Raw genomic sequence first — 16,827 nt, 5'->3', positions numbered from 1 at the left:
TGGTTTCCAGTTATCTAAGCTGCCGAAAGCAGAAAGAGCACATCTGGACAAATCTATCCCGTGCACGTCTTTCTAAAGCCGGGGCCGGTCACTGGCCAGGACCCAGAGGCCCCTACGGGGCTGACCAGCTCGTGCCGGGGCTGGAGAGGACGACAGCTCATCGTCCCGGGAAGGGCCCGAGCGGTTGGACTGAGGCTGCGGTCCCAGGAGGTCTTTGCTGGGAGGACTTCCTCCCCCCTCCCCCGCTCCCCCCTTGTCAATCCTCCTCCAATCTCTGAGGCGTCACCCCCTCCCAGACGGGGCAGCCCCACCACACGCCTCTTCCGTGGCTGGGTGACGGCACGCCTGCATCCCCGGACTGGAAGCAGCTTGAAGACAGCTGAGCCTTTCCATCGTTATGTCCCGGACACCTGCTCACCTTGACACGGGTGAGCCCCAAGTAGTCATTAAATACATCAATGTGCACAAAAGTGGTCTCTCACAGTCCCCCCCGTCTCTGGCTGCTTCATCCAGAGTGAGGGATGCAATGAGATCCTTCCACGCCTCTGGCCCTGCCTGGTCATCCTCGGGTCAACATGGAAATGACAGTAGGTAAGGCTGTCTGAGGGCATCAGAAGGGTCTCGCTCAAAAACCAAACCAAACCAAAATGAAATGAAACGAAACGCTAAAAGCAACAAAAGAAACTTCCCAACCTAACTCCAGCCCGATTGCTTTGACATGACGCAGAAGTGCCACCTTCTTGGTACAGGAAGCCAGGGACTTTGTGCTGACCACAGAGCCAGGCCCAGCCGTGCACCAGGGCTGCTCTAAATGGCCTCAACTTTTGCTCAGAGCTCACGCAGACCTGGGCTTTCTGGAACGCATGGGAACCCAGCGTGCAGTGTTCCAGGGCCACTGCACTGTGAAAATCCCACGCACCTCACGAAGCTGACTTGGATCCCCCGTGACAAGCCCCTTCTTTGGCGCCGTCCTGGGGTGAGCATCTCCCCAGCATCTGCCCACGGCCCCCCTCCCAGCCAGGCTCTAGTGCTGAGCGGTGTGGCCGCCGGGACCTCCTTCCTTCCCCTCCTGTGCTGGTCCCTTCCCACTGCAGCCCCTGCCCCAGCGATGCTGTCCCTGTTTCCCAGGCGCCTCACGTCACCGAAGAGTCACCAGGTTTCTCTCTACTCTTACCTCTGAAACCGAGTCTAACTGTGTGCACGTATCCTATCACCTGCATCTAAAACTAGGTTAGCGAACTGCTGCCACTGCCAGTCGGAGTGCTTCCTGGGCCGAGGTGGAGAGCGGAGGAGAGGCTGTCGGGCTGAGGCTGGGAAGCTCGGCGAGCAGCGAGTTTTACGTGCCGTTTGTGCAAAAATGTCCCCAGAGGTGAGACCTGGGGCGGGGCCTGCCCACCCACAGGAGCCGAAGTGCCACCCCTTCCCGAGGCTCGCGGACACCCCACACTCTGCGGGGAGGGGGGCAGGCAGACACGGGCACTGCCCTCTGCAGCATAGAGAGACTTTCACTTTGTAAACATTCTGGTCAAATACTAGCTCAGGAAAAGAAAACCCCAAAGCTAAGAGCTGTGCTTACCCAATGGGAAAGGACCAAGGACCTCTCCCAGAGGAGGCCTGCCAGCTCCAGACGGGGAGCCTGGCCCGGTGGTCGGCTGGTGCCTGGGGAGCCGCCTGCCCTGACCCTCCCCCGCAGAGCCAGCAGCCAGGCGCCGGGGAAGTGAGAGTCGGGAACTTCTGAGCTGGCGTCCAGCTCCATGCCGTGTCCAGTCAGGCGGCTGGGAGCACTGGACCTGGGGTCCTCCCTGGGTGGGGGCCGCAGTCCACATCCATCCGGCAGCACGGAGCCGGTGACGTCCCCTGACTCTGACCCGATCTGCTCGGGCCCCTGAGCTCTTCCCAGCAGGCCTGACTGCTGGATTTGTCTGGACACCTGACCCGGCTCAGCAAGAATCCTGGTCGGTAGGTTTAGCCGGAGGCCCCTTACCCTGGCGCTTCCTCTTAGTCCCTTTCTGGCCCCTGACATGACCCTCCTTCCTTGTTGTATTCGGAGTTGAGCCCCATCTCTCTCCCGACGGCTGGACCCCCTACCCCCCTGCAGTGGTCCCCACGCCATCTTGACAGCCCCCTGAGCGAAGTCTTCTTTATGTCTTTAACAAGCGTCCCGAACGGCTTTGTCTTTTCCAGTCTGGATAATGTTTTTCTGCAGCAACTTCTATAGGACTGCTGAGTGCAGGCGGGATGCTGTTTAGAGCCAGGAAGCAGTACCGAACCTGCGCGCCCAGAGGCCCCAAACTGAAAGCCTGTGCAGCCCGGGAGCGGCCGAGGGGCCCCTTCAGCCTTCTGCTGGGCCCAGGGTGGCCTCTGCTCTGCCCTCGGGGAGGTGGCCCGGCTGCAGGGCCACTGAGGACGGCCGATCTCTGACAGGGAAAGTGTGGAAGGGGTTCCAGTCCTGGAGCCGCAGGGAAGGAAGGGGTGGCGGCGCCTGGTCTGCGCTGGGGAAATGCCTGAGCGTTCGGAGCCCCCCGAGGGAGTGCGCTCCTCCAGGTGACGGGTCTATACTGACCTCGGGTTTGTACCCAGCAGCTACCGACTCCCCTGCCCCACCTCCCTGTGCTTTCTGTGCAGTCGGGACGCTGGCCTGCAACTTACGTTCCAGTCGATGGTGACAAAGAAAGGGTGGCGCTTGATCTCCTCCACGCCGTCCAGGCCAGCACCTGCGGTGACCACAGAGCAGAGATGAGCATCAGAGCAGACCCGTGACTGTTCTGCGGAGTTTCTGACACAGCAGGGAGGGGGCGGGGGTCCTGACGCCCTCCAGGGGGAAGGAGCCCCCAGCTGTGACCTCTCCTGCCAGTTGCCCCCTCACAGCCCGCAGAGGCCACCACTCAGCCCTGCAGAGCTGTGACCAGGTGAGGTGGGGCGGGCAGGCTAGAACCTCCTGCTGCAGGTGTGGGGATGCCCGGGCATCTGGGCGAGGAAGTGGAGGCCCATCCCAGTCTCCATTAGAGCCCGCATCAGGCCGGGCCTTCCAGAGGATGAGAAAACGCGGGCGAGGGCAGGGTGGAGGCTACAGCGCAGAGAGCCCTATAAGGCTGCTCTGGGGCTTACGGGGAAGCGGAAGGAAGCCAGGGCCTGGAGAGGCCGTTTCTAGCAGGACGGGAACCTGGAGAGAGACGGAGGTGGCCTGTGTCCACCTGGGCCTGCGCGAGACAGAGGTTTCTTGTCACCTGGACACTGTGTACAAACAGTGCTGCTTTGCTGGCTACTTCTGCCTGATCTCTCCCTGCCTTGCTGCTTACGTGAAATCCTGAGCCCCGAGAGAGGGATGGGTGAGGGCGTGAACAGGACTTCGGACGCCTAATGGGAGACACACGTCGTCATGCACTTGCTGAAGCCCGCAGCTACCCCTCCCAGAGTGAACCCTGACGTGAACCGCGGGTTTCCGGTAGTAAGGATGTGCCGATACTGCGTCATCACTTCTAACAAGCGCGTCACATCAGCAAGAGCTGACAGCTGGGGACGCTGCGTGCAGGGGGTGACGAAGCGTGTGGGGACTCGCTGCACCTTCTCTTCCGTTTTGTCTGCAAACTTAAAATGCCTCTAAAAATAAGTCTATTAATTGAAAAAAAAAACCCCAAAACAAAAATCAAACAGCCAAGCCCTAAGGCCCCACGAGGTCTGCGTTTTCTCCAGGATGGGAAGGTGAGTCAGGGAGGGGCCGGGAAGCAGCGCGGATGCGGGTAGTGGTGGCGGGCGGCCTCGGGCCGGGCGACTCCTGCTCCGGCTTTGTCTGGGGAAACGGCTCCTGCGTCTCAATCGACCAGGTCGTGCGCGAGGCCCACACAGGCTTCCCGGTTCTGCACCCCGAGCGCTGGGGCCCAGCCCCGCCCCGTTCGGAGGCTCGGCCCGCGGCTGCCCCACGAGGCTGAGCCGCCCCCCTCATCCCCGGGAGGGAGGCAGGTGGCTGGGAGGCCGGAAGCAGGAAGGTGCGGAGGTCACCGCGGAGCCCCCGGCCCGGCCTCGCCGTCCGGCCTGAGAAGCGGGAGGACCCTCCCCCAGGACGCCGGGGGTCCTGGGAGACACAGCCCGCTGTGGGCTCATCGCCTCCTGTTATCACCTCCGGCCCTGTTCCCTGGTCGAAGCCGCGACATGCGCAGAAAAGGAGGCGCGAAGCTGCCCGTGGCACCGGGGTCGCCTCTAGGTGGACGAGGGTCCGGCTAGCTCCCACTCCTTGGGGAAGCCTGGCCGGGCCAGCACCCTGGGAAAGAGCCCCTGGCCTTGTCACTATGCTGGACTCCAGTGATCTGGGGATTATCCCTTTGGTATGCAAATGGACGAACAAGGAACGGACCCGGAATTTCCCCCTCTAGGGACACGGGGCAGTGCCGCGGGGCAGACACGTCAAGGCGTTCTCCTGCTAAATGCCACCAACACCCAGTGCCTTGGACACCATCCCTACTCTCTAGATAAGGAACCAGCCTGAAGGAGGCTGGGTAACATGCCCAGGACCAAACCGGAGTTTAGGAGCAGAACCGGAAGAAAGATTCCGCTCCGCGCCCCAGAACCCCACCCCGACGTGTGTATCCAATTTGGCCTTTCTCCTGAGACATTAGGATATAATAAGAAGTATATATTTTGGTCTTTGTCTCGGGCTCCTGGCCAGAGCTCCGAAGACGCTCGTAATTTCCTGAGTCATAAGAATGAAGGAAGCATCTCCTGTTTTGATGTCTGGCTTTGGTCACTGGCTCCTGGAAGGGCTCCAGGCGTGAAAGAGGCATCTCTTGTTACTCATAATAAGCCCCTCTCAACCACACCTGAATTTGTCTTAATGAGGTGACCTGTGGAAAGACCCTACAGACAGAGCCAACCCTGTGACGAGGCTTTGAACTTTCATCCACCTCTGACGAACTCGCCCACACGCCCCAACCCCAGGGAGCGGAGAAGGGCTGCGACTGAGTCCAGTCGCCAACGGCCAGTGACTGAATCAATCACACCTACATAATGGAACCTCCAACAAAACCTGAACACCAGGGTTAGGGGAGTTTCTGGGCTGGTGAACAACCAGGAGGGTGGCTCCCCCCAAACCCCAAAGGGACAGAAGCGGCTGGGCTGGGAACCCTTCTGGACCTCGCCCTATGCACCTCTTCATCTGGCTGCTCATCTGATCTTTTAGAGCATCCTTTGTAATACATCGGTAACAGTAACTCACTAAAGCGCTTTCCTGAGTTCTGTGATCTGTTCTAGTGAATTATCACAGCTGAGGAGGGGGTCCTGGGAACCCTGGGTTTACAGCTGGTGGGCCGGAAGCACATGGACAACCTGGCACTTGGGACTGGCATCGGAGATGGGGTGTCTGGTGGGGGTGACCCTGACCCTGGGGTCTGAGATAACTCTGGGTGGTCAGTGCCAGAACTGAGCTGAATCAATCATAGGACACACAGTCGGTGTCTGCAGAGAAGTGGAGACGCAGTTGGTGTGGAAAACCCCACACGTCTGGTGTCAGGAGTGCTGTTACTGAGGACCTCACGCTGAGGACGCTCCGGATGTCCATGTCCATCCCTTGCTGTATAAACCCCTGACCTGAGTCCGGAGATCTGGTCTCAGCCTAGGCATCCCCACCTAGAGGCCCTCCAAAGGTGCCCAAGCAGCTGCTGGAACAAGATGTCGAGAATGAACAGTCTGGCTTCGTGCCCACCTGCGTGCAGGCCTCCTTTGATGAAGACCAGAGCTCGGGATTGAAAAAGACTTCTGGCCACGACGATTAAAGAGAAACGAAAAACCGCCTCTGATTTGTACCTCTTCCCGCTCTTTTTGGTGAATGCTGGCTGTGTTGCTGGAAGCTCTGTGGGTTAGTCAAAGGTGGGAGACTGGTGCTTACACGTTGAGCCCAGGTAGAGGCACCTGTACAGTGACTCACTGACTGTGTGACTTTGAAAAATCTACTTTGCATTTTGTACCCACTGCATTTCATGCTCATTCATCATTTGCAAGTATGCTCTGCAAGAATCAAAACGAAGTAAAACAGAAAGGAAATACAGGTGTTGGTGTAACTACAATCGTTTGCTAGTACCAGCTGGGTTTTCTCGGGTTCCTACTCAGGACATTTTTATCTGCATCTTCTTTCTTCCACTGCAGTGAGATTTTGCACACATTCGTGCTTCGAGGCCTCAACAAACACTCGAGAGTGTATTAACACTTTGGTTATTACTCAAAAATTCCAGGTGTTCCAAAGAGGGGAAAACGTAAAAGAGAAAGAATTTCTGCACAGAGTTCTCTAAAGCCTTTGTCAACCTTCCTAGGGCACATGGGGTTATTATTTTGGATTCTAGTTCTATTTATCCTCTCCTGAAACATGTTAAAAGAGTCTACTTTGTGCTGGACAACTCCTTTTTGTTTAATACATTTGACAAACAGCAGTGAGCAGAGGTCCGAGCTGGGACAGTCCAGAGACTGTGTCTGTGTCTGTCTCTGAATCTCCGCTCACTTGCTGTGGGTTCATCACCAAATGCACTCAAGTCTCACTCTGTCCCCAAGAGGAGGGCTCACGAAGAATTGACAAGAACAGGTACTTATGGACAGAAACATGGAGAACGGAAGAACAGCATTCTCTCTGTGCAGTTTGGCGAGTCTTGATTAAGATCCCCAATGCCTGGCAAATACGCAGAAAGAGTTCACTGGGGCAGCAAATTCAAGAATTCACGCTTATTCTCTGGCGTATGAACATTTAATTACTTTTGTTCCAATCGCGTTTGGGCTGTCTTCCTGAACCTCTGTATCTGGACCCCCGTCTCGGATTTCTCCGCATTGGTTGACGGGCAGTTTTGCATCCCACTGGAACTGTCTTCCAGCGGCACGTGGCTGTAAAACGCAGCGCTGTGCCTGAGGCTGGGACCTGTTCTTCTATGGCCCTGGGTACCTGCAGCCCTTCCACCTCACATTTTTAACGAGGCGACCCCGTTCCTTTCCTCCTGGGCTTAATCATGAACGGGCTTCCACTTTCACAGTAAATCATCCCCAAAAGGTTTGGGGATTGGCCAAAAATGTTTTCCTTGAATCTTCCTGTCCACAGATAGCTTTGGGAAATGTTTAATCCCTGGACCCTTTGTGACTCTGTTGAAATATTTGTTTTTGTCGTTTGAGAGTCACACAGAGTCCCCCTCTAATGCTTTTGGGCACGTTCAGAATAAACTCACGTCTGCCTCTTTTCCTTGCATACTTTGCACTCTACCGGACCCGCACACTCCTAAAGGCCAGTCCATAACCACCCAGGATTTGAACACCAGGTCTGCTTTTTCACTTCTCAGTCACTTACAGATCATCTACACATTATTTTTAGAGTCTTAAAGTATTGTCGGTCAGCTTGAAATTTCATTTACTGTTTAAAATCTTTGCTTGGCGTAGCTTGTGTCCTCTGGGACCCTGCTGGCTGAGGCGGGGCCCCGGCAGCACCCTCAGGGCTGGCTTGGGACCACCAACTCCAAACCAGGGGCTGGGGCGTTCGCTTGGCCTTGACCAAGCCGTCAAAGGCTGGCCCTTTACAAAAGGTCACAGCGATGCCCGTGGGACCAGAATGAGATGGTTGGAGCCCAGAGCGGATGGTGTTTGAAGTCAGATCAGGAAAGCACACCCTCTGGAGATCGAGTCTGGAATGGAAAAAGGAAACACGAAAAGCAGAAGCCCTGGGCAAGTGGGCGGGCCCTGCCCACACGTGTTCTCCGGGCACCAGCGGTAGTTGACTGGCTGCGCTGTTTTATGCTCACGGGCACGTCTGACACCTTTCTAACCTCTGCCCCGTGTGCCCCCAGGAGTCCAGCATGTCCAGGACTTACGTTACAGATGCTCACAGGGGTGAGCTAGAGACGCCCCAAGAGGGTTCTTCTCTAATTCACGACTAGAACGATCGATCCTCTGAGAAACAAGACTGCCGCGCTCCGCTTGCCGCGTCCTTCCGAGGGTCCCGACCAGGGGCGTCGCAGCCCTGGCCGGGCCCAGCCCTCTCCGCCTGCCCTGCCCTCCCAGCCCCCTACCCAGGCCGCCTGGAGGACATGCGTGCTCTCACATGCTAGTCTTCTCCGCATCTGCAACTGCGCCTGTGACGTTTCTCGGGCCCAGAACTCACGCCCCCCACTGCCCCCTCCCCAGCACACGCACAAGCCTGCAGGTGCCACCCAAGGGTCCCAGGCAGCCCTGCTGGGCGGGCATTTTGCACCTGCTTCCATCAAGTGCGAAACCCAAATAATCCAGTTTTCCAGCTGCCGGGTCCACATGCCACCGTGGTGGAAATAAACTCACATTTGACTCCATTTTTGACAAAAATAAACTCTCTCCACTCACGGCACAGAAAACCACCCATTCCCTCCCTCCTCTCCACTGACCGCCCAGCCCTGCCAGGCCCGGCCTGGGTGGGGGCCTGTCTGCCTTCTCCATCTGTCTGTCCCTCCAGCACCACCCTGGCCCTGCCTCCGCCCCTCAGCCCCGGCGTCCTGCCCGGAGGAGGGGGCTCCCTCTGGCTGGCTCCTCAGGTGTCTCAGGTCTGCAGGGAAAGGCGGGGGGATCTCTACCCGAGATTTCTGGCCTCTTTGCCCACACGACTGGGTTGCCCACGCGGCAGCATCCTCTACCTGTGTGTCACCAGCACCTGCCACAGGTGCATGGGGCACCTCACTGAGCAGTGCACACTGCGGTCAGAGGTGGGCTGGAGACTTAGACTCGGACTCCTTGGGTGAGGACACAGCACCTTAAGGGGACAATGGGGGGGAAACGCCAGCTCTCGACTTGGCAGCCATGCCGCCTTGGACAGGTGATCTGGGGCGAGGACCTCGGTCTTGTCACCTGCCGAGCGTGTGACATCAACAAGGAGAACCTCTGCCGTTTCTTCCACTGAAAATGCTATGGACACCCTCTCAGAGGTGCTGAACTGTGTTCCTCCAAATTCAGACGGTGAAGTCCTAACCCCAGAACCTCAGCATGCGACCTTACTTGGAAATGAGGTCATCGCAGGTGTGATTAGTGTGGATGAGGTCACGCTGGGGCAGCGGTGGCCCCGGATCCAACATGACCGGTGTCCTGGTCAAGAAGGGAAATGTGGACAGACAGGTCTCTCCAACAGTTCAAGGGTCAAGAGACAGAGATCTGGGCTGATTTGAAGGTAATGTGCTTAAACCACAGATCTGCGTGAGGAACCGGGTTTGGGTGAGGCCTTCTGATATTGACGACCTCCCCAAATGGCCAGTGGACGTTTTTGGGGGCGTCAAGAACAAGGCTCAAGGCAATCATAAGGGGAAGAGTCCCAGCCTCCTAGTCTAGCTCCCTGTGCAGACCAAGATAATTTCCACCTTAAGGCTAAAGATTTTCAGGCAATTAAATTTAGTAGCTGACCCGGGTCAAGTTGGGTGAGTAATAATTCCGACTATAATTTCTTCTTTATGTGAGTCTGGACATCCTAGGATATGAAATACTGCTGCAGGATGGTCCATAACTCCTGGAAAGCTTTATGATAATTCACTTTAGAAATTATCTGAAGGGCAATCTTTGGCCGTGGATGGGCCATTTTCCATGCTTCTGTGGCCCCCACTGGGCTAGTATCTTTTAACTGATGGTTATCTATCCACCTAATGAGATAAATCCATCTTTCTCTATCATCAGGTATGCAAACTAAATAATACAACAATATTTTGGGTTAGAGAACTATGATTTTTTGTGATGTTAAATTCTAAGACAAAAAACAGATTTAGAAAATTATTTCCTTCTTCCAGAACGAAGGGAGAACAAATCTAGCACCCCCTACCCCCCGACTTGGTCACAGTCACCTGGTCCCCTGTGACAATCTTCTCCACCAAATGCAATGGTATTTGCAAGAAAAGAGTGACCCTCAAGACAACTTCAGTCGCTGCAAGAGATGAGACTGAGTTGTTTGTTCTCCTGTGTGTTTTGGTGGATAAAGGAGCTGATGTCTTCATTTCTCCTTCCTGATTCCAGTTCCCGCCCCCAGGGAGGTCAGGCAGGTGAGACCACACCTAGGCACTACCCAAGGGCAGCGCGGTCAGGAGTGGAGTGGTATGCCCCTACCTAGGAGGCAGGTACTTTGCACACTTGCTCTCATATGCATTCATAATAGAACATGTGTCCGAGTTTTATTCTGGCACTCAAGAATGACAAGGCAGAGACCGGACGGATTTTCATAACAAAACTTGGTACTGAAAGGAAAGTTCTGACCATTGGCAAAGTTACTGGTGGCAAGTTTCGTGAGGACTCCTCTGAGGGTGACAGGCTGCAAAGGTCCCTCTTCTCTGTAGCTGGTTCCCTTTTGTTCTGCTTCTAGCATGAACTTAAGACCTGGCCAGGTGCTTCTCTGTCTAGTGATGCGGGGCGTTCCAGAGACAGTCAAACAATCCCTCCCTCATTCATTCTCCCTTTTTGCAATGCTGTCAGGAGGCAGTTGAACAAGATCTGTTAAAACGCATCGCAAAGGCCGATAGCTTTCTTTACCAGTAACTGTGCCTCTGGTAACTTTCTCTATCCGTCCAAGTGGCAGAGAAGGAAAAGGGTCCAGGTGGCAGGAAGCAATGCGGCCAAGAGTCCGGATGCCCTCCCCCACCCCACAGGTCCGTGCGCTCCGATTATCTCTGCTCTTTTTTTTTTTAATTAATTAACTTTTTGGCTGCGTTGGGTCTTCATTGCTGCTTGTGGGCTTTCTCTAGTTGCGGTGAGCGGGGGCTGCTCTTCATTGCGGTGCGTGGGCTTCAGTAGTTGTGGCACATGGGCTCAGTAGTTGTGGCACACGGGCTTAGTGGCTCCGCAGCACGTGGGATCTTCCCGGACCAGGGCTCGAACCCGTGTCCCCTGCGTTGGCAGGCGGATTCTTAACCACTGCGCCACCAGGGAAGTCCTATATCTGTTTTTTTATGCATTTATTTGTCAAACACACTAGAGTGTTTCCTACGTGTCAGGCACTGGTCCTGCTCTTTGCGTCCTCCTAACAACCCTCTGAAGAGGTTCTGCTATCACCCTCGGTTCACAGGGCAGGAAACCACAGAGAGGGGCAGCCATCTGCTCAAGGTCGCCCAGCAAGTCACTGCTGGGGGGATGGATCCCCGCCCTCTGCTTGGCGCTGCCACTCAGGGCTCCTTGCTAGCTCCCTCCCCGGCTCACATCTGTGCTCCCTCCACGTTCCAGCAGCCCTCCCGGCTCCTGTCCCTTGAGGTCTGTCTCCCCCCACTCCTTCTCACGGCAGCCGAGGGGCGTTTGTGTGCCCCATCTTTTACCATCGTAGAGGCCCCATGAGAACGAGGGCCACAGTTTTGCTCCACTCTTTCCCCAGTGCCAGAGCCTGGAAAGTATCAGGGAACCAGTGAAGGTGTGTGTGTTTCTGGGTCACATATACATCGTCCCTCTCCTTCCTAATTAAAGGACCCTTAGTATCTGCCGAGAGGAAGGCAGGCCAGGCCCCAAGCCCCCGACGAGTCCACACTCTTGACATCTGCCCGTCTGGGCAGCTCCGAGGCCAAGAATGGGTTCCTGCACCACTCAGAAGTCTCTGAATATCCCGTGTTTCTCTCAAAACCAAGTTTTAAAAAACTAGGCTTTTCATCATAAAACAAGTGTGTGTTATTGATTAAAGAATCAAACTACTGACATGTCTGGGGTGAAAGGAAAAGCTCACCTCCCCACCCGGCCCTCCACACTCGCTGCTAACAGCTACTTGTGTGTGTTTCCAGAAATTTTCTTTGCTCACCTCCCTCCCTCTCTTCTAAACAGGCAAATAGAACCATTCTGGGCATTTGCTGTTTTTCCTTAACTCTTCGTTTCTGGCTGAGACGCGTCGCCGAGCCGGTGGTGCAGACCTGCCTCACCTCCCGGGTAGATGGACCCCACTTCCCTGAACCGTCTGTCGGCGGCGGGAACGCGGGCTCCTTTCTTCCCCTCCTTCCTGCACTGACGACATCCCGTATGTCTCTGGGTACTTGTGCAACTACGTCCTAGGAAACATCCCAGAAGTGGAATTACTTGGAGGAAGAGTATGTGCTTTACTTTGACAGACATTTTCAACTGATGTATGGAGAGATCGGGGCAAAAGCACCCCCTGCCGAGGGTTCCCCTGTCCTGACACCTCACCACAATGGATGGTTCCAGACACGGGCCGCCATGCTGGATCGAGAGGCTAAAATGGTCCAGAACGCTTCTACAGTTAGGAAGAGGGCACAGCCACTGTGGAAGATAGTCAGGTGGCTCCTCAATAAATTAAGAATAGAATTACCATAGGATCCAGGAATTCCCACCTCTGGAACTCAGGGTCTTGAAGAGCTATTTGCACACCCATGTTCGTAGCAGCGTTATGTACAACAGCCAAAAGGTGGGTCAACCCAAATGTCCACGGAGGGAGGATGGATGAGCACAGTGTGGTACACCCGTTCCACGGAATATTATTCAACTGAAAAATTAGGGTAATTCTGACATATGCTACAATACGGATAAATCTTGTGGACATTATGCTAAGTGAAATAAGTCACACACAAAAAACCAAATTCTGTATGCTTCCACCGACATGAGACTCCAAGGAGAGTCAAAACACAGAGACAGAAAGCAGAAGGGTGGGTGCCAGGGGCTGGGGGAGTGCGAATGGGGGTTTCTTGTTTCATGGGGACAGAGCTTCAGTTTTGCAAGATGAAAAGAGTTCTGTGGATGCATGGTGTTGACGGCTGCCCAACGCTGCAAATGTACTTGACTACTGAACTGTGCCCTTAAAAAATGGCTAAGACGGTAAACTTTTTGCTGTGTGTATTTTACCACAATTGGAAAAGACAGGAGGGGGATAAGATATCACAAAGAACTGTACAGGCACTCACTGGTTAAAAAGTATAGCAATTATGGAAAGCAAGAAAAAAAATTGCTCTGGCTAGCCGCTTTATGACATAAGGAAGTCTTTAGGTAAAAATTGAAACCCTCACCTCATGTTTGGGTCTGATAAGTACACCATTTTATTCCTCAAGACTGTGATTTTATGTATTATCTTTCTTGTGTTTTTCTAAATCTTGATACTTTTTGTCCAATTTTTCCACAGAAAGCAAATTCCATATAAAATGAAAACAAGTTGAGATTTTCAAACAATTCATTAAATCCAATTACAATGAAATTTCAGGGAGTTCTCTACAGGTGAAGGGAGAAGAATTATATCCTCAGCTCAAATTAAAGTAAAAAAGAATCAAGTTGTGAGCTAAGGATAGTTCGAGGGAGGGTGAGGGTTGACACTTGGAGAGAAAAGGAGTGGGGGGAGGGCGAGAGACCCCCATATCCTATTTTACACGAAACACCGAGCCATTCTCCATCACTCCCATCACAGAACAGTCAAACTGGGGGGGACTGTTTTTAATTAGTTACCTCTCAAAGGTGGATGGTCAGCCTGAGACCATCAGTACGGAGCCCCAATATTCCCCCAGTTGCCTAAAAAGCAGGCATTTCGGAAACACCAGAGGGACGTGGTGCCCCAGACCTGCACAGTCCGTCAACCACAGGGACCAGAAGATGAGCTATGATGGGGCCGGTTTCCTAGGATGCACGATGAGGTGAGGGGGGCCCCGGGGGCCCGGGGACGTGGCGGGTACACGTGGGACCCTGTGGCCACAGAGCTGGGAGGCTCTGGTCAGGAGCCACCTTGTGCTCCCTTCAACATGAATGTGATGCCTGGAGCTGCAGCAGCCATTTTGTGATCATAAGACACCATGTGTGAGGATGAAAAGGCAATACACTGAGGATGGTAAACTAAGAAGACAGACCTATCCGGGCTTTTGAGAGCAATAGTTCAGCTGCCCAGCCAGTGCTTACAACCCTCTACTGCAACACGGCTTGTAATGTGAGAAGAATAAACTGCAGTTTGAAACATTAAATTAGCTGGGTTAAATAATTTTAAATTATTTAAGAGTTCTTTACTTTGCAGCTAAAAGCAATTCTTAGGGATATACCCCTTTTCATAAGTGAATCTAACATTTCTCCTTTTATCTACTTTGTAGTATTGTGAGGATTTGAATGAGATAATAATTTTATTAGTGCAGAATTCCATGCGTATCATTGTCATCCCGAGAGGAACCAGAGGCTCAGGAAGAGAAATGACTTATTTACCTGGTTTGTGAAAGAACCAATCAGCAGAGGAATGTGAGAGGCCGTGTACCTGCCTTCCCCAGCCGCCTGGCCTCTCAGTGCTGTACGGAGAGCCTGTGTCTACACTGGATGGGGGCAGAGCACGAGGAAGGAGTCACAGAATCAAAATAAAGGGGTAATTAACCCAAAGTAATTGCTGGGATCAAACATGAAAAGATTGATGATACCAGACGGGGGCGGGGCTCTAGACCAGGCAGGCTCAGGGGTTCAGACAGGAGCAGAAATGATGTGCAAAGAGGTTTACGTGCACTTTGATGTTTCACAGCTCTGCAAACCGGATTCTGAGGCAGGTGTGTTCTAAATCGGGTTAAGATCTGCTGAGCTGAACGACAAGTTGGCCTTAGACTAGCAGAGATTATTTCAGTGTCTCTCTTGAACTGATGGAGACATTAACGAAAAGTAATCAATTAATTCATGATCCAGATCAGAACTGGGCAAACCATTATGATCTCTCTGTAACATTCAAAGACAAATTAGACGGGGTGGCTTTTCCAGGGTTCTGTCTTTAGTTTACGGAGTTCTAAAGTAAGTGCCACCATTTTGTGTAAAAACGGTGACTGTTAGCTAACAATACTTGGGCAGCGACTGTGTGTTTTTGAAATCCTCAGAGCTCGGACAACACGTGATAGAACTTCCACCCCTGCGTCAGGGCCTTTTGCTGTCAGAGAACGTGGTGAGCGGGGCCAGATCAGAGCAGAGTGTGAGCATGTAGGTGTCCCGGGGAGGGCCCGCGGGGCTCAGGGATTCTTACCCAGCCGGTTGCAGGGGTTCCGTTTGAAGAGGGCTCTCAGAAGGCTCTGAGCCTCCACGCTGAGGAACTGCGGCATGCCCAGCTTGGCTCTGAAAAGCACAGTCGTATGTTCGGGTAAGAAGGATGAGCCCCAAAGGGCGCAGGGTTTTCTTCAGGGCTCCGTGGTTCTGCAGTCGGCATTCACAGACAAGTCCAATCATATCCACGTGACCCAGAGCAGCTGTTTACAACAGCTACATAATGATTCACTAAAAATAACAAGGCCACTAAAAATAAAGAAGAATGATCCCACGAACATACAGAACATTTTAAATGGAAATTAACTATGGTTTCCAAGACAACAACAAAAAAAGCTTTGGAGAGATGCCAGCGTGGTTGACATTTTAGGACTCTCCTCTTGGCTTGAGGAGACAGCTGGATTCTCTCCTCTGCCTCCGGTGGGGTCTGCGGCCACATCTGGGAAAGGACGGCCTGGCAGGACCTCGCTCTGGGAACCACGTGTCCACAGTTTGTTGCTGCCCCGTCAGAAATGCTGTCACTCCCAACGACAGGTTACAAGTTCACACCTGGGATTTGCTGGAGGGAATTATTCTAGCTTTAGAAAAAAAGGTCTTGTTCCCTCTTAAAATTAAAAGGAACAGAGGCCATCAAAAAAAAAAAAATAGTAGACCGTAGCTACGCATGTCATCCATAGTGTAAGGTCACGTGACACAGGGAAACACCGTTTACATCCTCTCTACGGGGTGTCTTCCACGAACTGCTCTCCTTCTATTTATATAACGATGTATCTACAAAACCGTAAGCTTTGCAGGTGCCTCCTGGTTTTATAAACGTTGCGTGTCCACCCGCAAGCAGAGTTTGAGAGGGCTGGTCGTGAGGCCAAGCACCTTCATGGATTCTCCTGCAGGTGCAGTGGGCCCACCCTCTCACTGAGCAGGGAGACAGTCATTTGGAGCCTGCCTGATTCCAGGGCCACTTCCTCACCCCGTCCGCTTCTCTCTCCCAGAGCTTGCCCTCTGACACCTCGCTCAGAGGAAGCCTGCTCTGATGAAGATGTTACAGCAAGGGACTTCCCTGGCGGTCCAGTGGTTAGGGCTCTGCGCTTCCACTGCAGGTGGCACGGGTTCGATCCCTGCTCAGCGAACTAAAATCCCGCATGCTGCGCAGCACGGCCAAAAAAAAAAATGATGTGTTTTTTTGTTTTTTGTTTTGTTTGTTTTTTAAAAGCTATTACAGCAAGACTGGCTCTGGGTTTAGACTTCTTTCTAGGGTTCTAAGAGCAAAACCCATTTCTGTGTTAAAAGATTCTTCATGAGAATTAAGGAGAAACTTATGTTCGTACTCAGTGACTCGGGCCATATGATGCCTGCTGATGTCAGGCAGGAGAGCTCAGGCACGTGCATGAACGGGTGAACAGGCAGAGAAGGGAAGGCTCTCTCAGGAGCCCCTGCGGCCCTTTGCCCCCCAAACCTGCACTTTTGAAGGTCACCAACCATCATGTCCAAAGACCTTGCCGTTGGACAACTTAGACGATTTTTACTGATGGAAAACTTTATCTTTGGTAGGAGATTTCATCAGAATCACTCAGAGAGGCCACCGGCGTCACCCACTGACATGAAAATGCCAGGAATGCTCATCACCGTTACCGCCTCCTCAACAGTCCCGGTTCTGAAGACCGAAGCTCTCAGTGTCAGCAGGCGCTGACACGTACTGGGGTGGATCCCAAGCGGGTGTGCTACTCACTTGAGGATGAGGGCCATGGTCTCCTTCCTGTCCTTCCCCTGGAATGGCAGCGAGCCCGTGAGCATCTCGAACTGCAGACCCACACAGAACAGGAGAAAGAGTTCAGAACAAACGAACTTCACAGTGGCGAGACCTGGACAGGCACAATGCAGCCCAAGTTCATGTACCCACTCGAAATC

The 16,827-nt window shown here is 53.4% G+C and overlaps 1 protein-coding gene across 1 annotated transcript in view; it reads right to left on the bottom strand.

Annotated features, from left to right (window-relative positions):
• The window catches only part of RPS6KA2 (ribosomal protein S6 kinase A2), a 162,383-nt gene that overhangs the window by 37,015 nt on the left and 108,541 nt on the right, over positions 1 to 16,827 (bottom strand). Inside the window, exons 9-11 of the mRNA XM_060115437.1 lie at positions 16,649 to 16,719; positions 14,906 to 14,994; positions 2,650 to 2,714 (exon numbers count right to left, since the gene is read on the bottom strand). Of these exons, the coding sequence (XP_059971420.1) occupies positions 2,650 to 2,714; positions 14,906 to 14,994; positions 16,649 to 16,719 (225 nt within the window). The remainder of the gene's footprint in view (positions 1 to 2,649; positions 2,715 to 14,905; positions 14,995 to 16,648; positions 16,720 to 16,827) is intronic.

This window comes from Mesoplodon densirostris, chromosome 12 (assembly GCF_025265405.1).
Source record: "Mesoplodon densirostris isolate mMesDen1 chromosome 12, mMesDen1 primary haplotype, whole genome shotgun sequence".
Taxonomy (NCBI): domain Eukaryota; kingdom Metazoa; phylum Chordata; class Mammalia; order Artiodactyla; family Ziphiidae; genus Mesoplodon; species Mesoplodon densirostris.
Note: the sequence above shows the minus strand (reverse complement) of the source record. Positions and strands in the feature narration are given on the sequence as shown.